The 6,859-nt window shown below is 47.9% G+C and overlaps 1 protein-coding gene across 1 annotated transcript; it reads left to right on the top strand.

Moving 5' to 3' along the window:
- Positions 1–1,397: 1,397 nt before the first annotated feature.
- Positions 1,398–5,921, top strand: LOC122392117 (opsin, ultraviolet-sensitive-like). The gene is made up of 2 exons (XM_043386675.1): positions 1,398–1,520; positions 4,123–5,921. The coding sequence occupies exons 1-2, from the start codon at positions 1,474–1,476 to the stop codon at positions 5,198–5,200; spliced, it is 1,125 nt and encodes a 374-aa protein (XP_043242610.1). The 5' UTR covers positions 1,398–1,473; the 3' UTR covers positions 5,201–5,921.
- Positions 5,922–6,859: the final 938 nt, after the last annotated feature.

Genomic DNA, 6,859 nt, shown 5'->3' with positions numbered 1-6,859 from the left:
ATCAATGGGGCTGGGTCCAAACTTTTTATTCCAGGAGATGTGAAATTGATGGGGGAAAGGGTAATGAAAGTTTGGTGCCTCCTCCGCAAAGCGCTCAGGAGCTATCGCAAATATTTGTCAGGGGGGGGGGGGGTAAATATTGTCCCCCCGGGCCCGCGCGGGTTAACCCTATTCCGGGCGGGGGGGGGGGCTTTAAGGCCCCCCTTCAGGTTTTTCTTGTGCCATTGCCAAACGCCGCAAGACTGAAAACTCATACTCGGTGACTTTTTCTGAACATTCATTGTGCACATTTTGACAAAAAAAGTTGCCGGGTCAGGTCAGGTCAGGTCACCAGAGGCGGTTTGGTGACCCCACCTCAGAAAAGTTTGCAATCACGCCAGAGCTAGAGTTTTTGAGGGATCAATTTCTTCTCTTCAGGTTTTAGTTAAGGTACCAGTATGTGCGATTTGTATATCTCAGAACTTTTATATCTGTGACCTGAGGTCAGGCCAGACTCATGACCTTTACATTGCAAGCCTACGGGAAAATATTGAAACGCCTCCTGCTTCGTGTAAACGAGTCAAAACAACCCAATCCTTTCAGTATTATGGAAGATTATCTCATCGGTGATGATCTTGGTGCCGCTAATTGACAGGGGGACCGGGAAAGGTCATCTGAGGTCATGTGACGTCATAAATCGTTTTTCTGTCAATAAATCACGACATGATGGTGCTAAAGACTTGTAAGTGGTACCAAACTGCTCGCCTGGTCAAGGCGCGTCGTTTGATATGCAGCATGACCATACCCCACAACCTCATTGATGAATGACCTGACCTTGACCTCGGGTCAAATTTCAAATTGACCTGTGAAGGTCATCGCATACTTATTTCGAATCGCCTCGATGAGAGCAACAAAAAATGTATTAATTTTATGTCTCTATGTGTCTTAGTTTAAAAGTTATATAGGTAACTAATTCCAAACCATTTTATCGTTGATGACCTCTGGTGACCTCAATATTGACCTGACCTGAAAATGTTTTCTGTAAAAGTTGTAGATCTTTAAACGACTTATCAAACGCCGTTTGCCGTTTGTCGCTGCGATGTGTAGTTTTTGAGATCTGAAGGGGGGCCGAAAAGGCCCCCCGCCCAGAATCGAACCTTTCAGAGCCCGCCCGGAATAGGGTTAAGGTGTGACGGATTCCCTCTTCTGTGTGTGTTGAACTCAAACCTAAGACCATTCCATAGAATTTGTCTTATTTTAACGCGTTAAGCTTGTTATGCTCCTTCGTGTCTACTTATCGTGGGAATAATCCGATTCCATTAAATCGGCATTGGCTTTCGGCGTATCACTGTGGACAAGCACGAAGCCGTACCAAAAGATGAAGCCCTATACCCACGGCGGCCGGGAATAACTTAAGTAAGAGACTCGCAGCACACACAATGAGTCGCACCTGTGCTCTGCTCGGAAACGCTCGGCTAGACCTCCAGCCCGACAATGGACGGCCTCAACGAGAGCACGCTGCCCACCCATCTTCCTCTCAGGTATGTGAATAGTTATGTGAATATCTTATATATAGGTTTAAATAGAAATACATTATAAATGGGTATATATATATATATAGGACATAGATGGACATAGGTATGTGAATAGGTATTGTCTGAACTGCTGACCTGCTGAGCCCCCGCCGAGTGTTGTGTTTGCATGCACGCATAACCAATACCGAGCGATCATCAGAAACTGATAGATACAATAGAGGCCAATGTCAAAAGTCGTAGAGGCTGCTCAAAGTTCCATGAATGAATAGTGGTGTGGTTTATCCCTTAGTCATACCTAGAGAAGCCTTTCAGTGAGCATAGATAAATATGTATGTGCCCGAGTTAATCAAACTTGCCAACGTCTTCTCTGAATGACATCTAGTTAATTCTTATATGAAATTTCCGACATCAAGCTGGTTCGTATGTCGTCACCACCATAAATCTAACCAAATTAAGTAGGTATGCCTACCAATTGTTGTTAGCTACAATGAAAACTTATGCAATATGTATAGCTACCGCCAATGTTCCCTTTACCGCCTTTTAATTATATGCCGGTCAGTGGATTTAACCCGCGCACCAGTGGCGGTCTCAACTTCGCTCTAGTGGGAGGGGGGGGGGGGGGGGGGCATATGTTACCACCCACCTCTAACTAAAAAACTAAAAGGGCTAGAAAGACGCGGTAAAAAGCAGTCGATAGCTCAGTCTCAATGCGTACGCTTGAAAGCATTTCAGTCATTTTTCATCTTAGAGCAATATTGGGGTCAGCAGAGGTCGTCAAAGGTCAAAATTTGCGAATTGTCATTATATTTTTCAGAAGACATGCCGTTATCTCAAAAACTATGATAGCTAGAAAAACGCATGGAGAAGCAATCGATAGCTTTTGAACTCTTCTTTTGATAAGGTTATTATCAAAAATGACCGTAGGTCAACGGCTTAGCCTCCAGAGGGCAAAAGCTCGAAAAATGGCTGTTTTTACGAAAAGTGTTTTTCGACAATAACTTTCGACTAAAAAAGCCACGACATTTCTATTGCCAGAATCGTGTTCCTCTCGCCGAGACGCGTCGAATGAACTATGATTTGACCTTGAAAGGTCAACTTGAAAATTTGACCTCAGGTCAAGGTCATGACCTGACCGGAAAAGGTCATGTTGCATATTAGTCGATGCGTCTCGGCAAGACAAACACAATGAGGCCATCCCCAGCGTTCTATCTCTTTCCAATCGAGAGTTATTGGCAAAAATCTGTTTGTAGCCTCAAATGACCTCGGATGACCTTTCTAGAGGCTATCGGCAAAAAAGACACCTTGGTCATCACGGGTGGTCCAAATCATTGTGATTCTGAAATATTTGGACTGTTCCTATGCGTACACACGGATCTAGAGGTATTTTCGTTTTTCTCCATTGACTTGTAATGGAAAGGTCACGCCACTGGCCTGACCTTAGGTCACGGATATAAAAAATCCGAGATATACAAATTATAGGCGCCCATCCATAACATCATGCAATCCACCAAGTTCAAAACCTCTCTGACAAACACTGCAGGCTGGACATGATTGCAAACTTTTTTAGGCTTGGTTAGTTAACTTGACCTGGTGACCTGACCTGACATGACCTGGGGTCAAAAATTTCACAAATTGTCCAAAATTGATGCACAAAAAGCTGCCCCAAGCGGCGCGGCGCTACAGGCCGTGGTTTTTTATTCACACGCAAAAAAACACGACAGGGTGGTAACATATGCCCCCCCCCCCCCCACTGCACTGGGGCGAATAGACCGATCAAAGCATAAGGACAAATTTGTAATTTATCTTATATTCCCCGTATAACTAATAGCAGGGCTGCAACGTCGATGGATTTTCGGTGATTCCGACTCTGACAAAGACTCACGATTTCGGAAATCCATTCCGACTCCAGCTGCGGCTCCAGCTGCTAGATATAAAGTTCATGTGGGAGATCTTTTCATCTTGCCTGAAACAATCCCTTGCATGTACCACTTTCCAAGGCCTTACATTGCAATTATGCTTTATAAATGGCATGCAACGCTAAAAGTAAGGTCTGGCGCTGCAGCCCATTCCTTCTTTTCTCGCAATGCTGACTCCGACTTCGGCTAGAACTTTCGACTGCGAGCAATTCCTTCTCCGACTTCGCAGCCACGCCTAAAAGTTCTTTTGTATACGATAAATTCTTTCAGAACTGAGATAAAACAGCCTCACACCTCGATGCTAGTAAGGGCTACGTCAGTTTTTTAGGCATTCGCTTCCAGTTAGGCACATGGGTAACTCGAAACAACACATAGTTGGAAAGTGAAACGTGACTATCCACCTCTGCCCCTTTTCCCCTTCAATCCAAGCTGCGCGGTATGTTATGATCTTACTCTATCAATTATCGTGTCACCGAAATCGGGACAAGCACCTTTTTACGTTGTGAGGAGGCACAACAACGGCCTAATGAAATTACGCGTTAAAGGCATTTTCACCGAGTTCACTCTATATGTAAGTTATGCTTTTTGTTAACGTGGATTGTTCCTTCTGCCCTATTCTGATTCCTGTCCGTCCGATGTCCAGTCAGGCCCGGACCGGACGGGGTGAGACTGACAAGTCCCGTTGGCCACAGCTCGGAGGTCCGGATGCTGGGATGGAACACGCCGGACGACTACCTGACGCACGTCAACGAGCATTGGCTGTCATTCCGCGCGCCAGACCCGGTGGCCCACTACGTACTCGGCATGCTCTACATCATCTTCCACATTGTCTCCGTCCTCGGCAACGGCAGCGTGCTCTGGATCTTCCTCACGACAAAGGAACTTCGCACGCCTTCCAACCTGTTCATCATCAACCTGGCCTCCATGGACTTCCTGATGATGCTGAAGACACCCATCATGATCTATAACAGCTTCCACCAGGGCCCGGCGCTGGGCTGGGTGGGCTGCGCCGTGTTTGCCACTATCGGTACCATATCCGGCGCCGGTTCGTCGTGCGCCAACGCCCTCATCGCCTACGACCGTTACAAGAAGATCTCGGACCCGATGGGTGTCGACTTTCGCATGACGTGTCGCCGGGCGCTCTGCCTGATCGCGCTCATGTGGGTGTACATCTCTCCGTGGGTGGTGCTGCCTCTGCTGGAGTTGTTCAGCCGGTTCACCCCCGAGGGCTTCCTCACATCGTGCGGCATCGACTTCCTGTCTGACGCTTGGGACACGCGCGCCTACATCGCCGGCATCTTCCTCACTATGTACGTGCTGCCCGTGCTGTCCATCGCCGTCTTCTATATCCGCATCTTTATGCACGTTTCAGCGCACGAGAGCACCATGCGCGCCCAGTCGGCACAGATGAACGTCAAGTCGCTGCGTGCCGGCGATGACGGCGACATGCGCCAGGAGCTGCGCGTCGCCAAGGTGGGCGTCATGCTGACAGCGCTCTACCTGTTCGCCTGGACGCCGTATGCGGCCGTGGCCTTCCTGGGGGCGTTCGGCGGCAAGGCCTACGTCACGCCGCTCGTCTCCATGATTCCGGCGTGCACGTGCAAGACGGCCGCCTGCCTGGACCCGTTCGCGTACGCCATCAGCCATCCGGCGTACCGGCAGGCGCTGGGACGCCGGCTCGGCTGCGGCCAGGAGGCGCCCACCACCGCGTCGGCCGTTACCGCCAGCCAGAAGGGCGTGGACGACGTCGTGTCGACAACGCCTGCCTGAATCGGGCCCACATTCCAACAGTCCGGTCGGGCCGGGTCATGCAGCGAGTGCGCTGTCTTACTTTTACAGGTATAGCTTGAAACTGGCGTTCCCAGATTCGACCGCTAACAACCGCAATATTAATGAACCGTCACGACGATTGGCGAGGATTTGGAATGCTATTTATCTACTGCATTATTCAGTAATGGTGTAGCTTCTGTAGATAAAAGAAGCTACGACGCAGGGTGACAGCTGTAATGACGATTCCACAGATAACAGTAGGTCGACTGTTATCTATTATGCATGCCTGGGGGTGCATATGTGTGTATGTCAGGCATTCCTTGCGACATAAGCCAAGTATAGCGATGAATCCTGCACCGTGTTTATATGCTTCTACACTAGAGATATTGCGGCTGCAGCATTGCGTGATACTGATATTCTTGATAACATGGTACATTGCATCCACTTTGAAATTCCTTTAACGAAAAATAATGAACAAAACTAAATGCTAGCATGAACACCAGATACCTTTAGGTTTTATCAGGGAGTCGAGAGTGTCGCCCTAAATTATGCGCCATGTAGGTTATATAATATACTTCTTTTAAATATTTCATTCGGCTCAGTAATGAAAATTGGCCAAGTCCTTTCAAGCTTGCAGCTGCCTTTTTCATATGCATAACCGCCTACGCAGCACTTACAACACCGTGTCAACAAAATGCTGAACTTCGCGATCCGTACTGTCACATTAAAAGGCAAATTTGACCATGTGTCAGCCGCACGTAAACTTAGTTTACGTGCGGCTGACACATGGTTCAATCAGTTCAATCGTTTTGAGTTGACCTCGCGATTAAAGCATAAAGGCTAGCCATTAGTCTATCCCAGAAACAAATACACCCTTCGCATTTGTTCGCGGCATTCGTGATAACTGCGGTTCAAAAGCATGGGAACACAGCATAAACACAGCCAGTCTTCCAATTGGTATTGTTGGGTCCAGATGGCAGAAAGATGGCAGAAAGTTTTTGAAGGTAGGTATAAAAGGAACACTTCCCCAAAAGCAACTCCAAAATCCAAAATATTACGTTTCCACTTTTTGATCCTTTTTCAGCTCTTGAAAATACTTCACCTTTTATCTAACAGAACTTGATTGTCTTTCAAAGCCAGAAAATTGTAAAGGTTGTATAGATAAGGGCTTCGTGTGCTGCTCAGCCAAAAAAGTTTACAATTTGCCTGGAGACAGAGCCAGTATGCCAGCTTATACAGTTGGAGACAGCGTAGACATTTTTTTCACCTCTGCGTAAACAGCTGGGCTGGATGTCGTTCGGCGACTTTGTAGAGTACAGGGATTGTGTCCTAGTACATAGGCTCATCTATTACATCGACGCACCTTCTAAGATCGCAGGTCTGCGCCCGGGCGGAAATCTCCGAGCGGACCACTCGCGCGACTGCCGACGGTAGGCTCCATTTACAGCGGTGCCGGCTAGAGGCCACGCGGAGGACTGCGCCTGTGCGCGCATTCCGTACGTGGAACCTCCTGCCGAACGAGACTCGGCGCAACAGCAAACCGGAATCTTTCCAAGCCGAGGTGAAGACGATGCTCGAGGGCCGAGCGTAGGTAGATCCACCACCGTTTACTTTTACACCTGCGCTTTTACATGCTTTATATTTAGCTATTTTAGCTTC

This window comes from Amphibalanus amphitrite, unplaced genomic scaffold, assembly GCF_019059575.1.
Source record: "Amphibalanus amphitrite isolate SeventyFive unplaced genomic scaffold, NRLGWU_Aamphi_draft 000469F_arrow, whole genome shotgun sequence".
In the NCBI taxonomy this organism is placed as follows: domain Eukaryota; kingdom Metazoa; phylum Arthropoda; class Thecostraca; order Balanomorpha; family Balanidae; genus Amphibalanus; species Amphibalanus amphitrite.
This window is presented reverse-complemented; position numbering and strand designations above follow the sequence as displayed.

Coding starts and splice junctions, on each gene's coding strand:
- LOC122392117 (XM_043386675.1), top strand. CDS start 1,474: ATGGACGGCCTCAACGAGAGCACGCTGCCCACCCATCTTCCTCTCAG. Junction 1,521..4,122: donor CCCACCCATCTTCCTCTCAG/GTATGTGAATAG, acceptor CGTTGGCCACAG/CTCGGAGGTCCGGATGCTGG.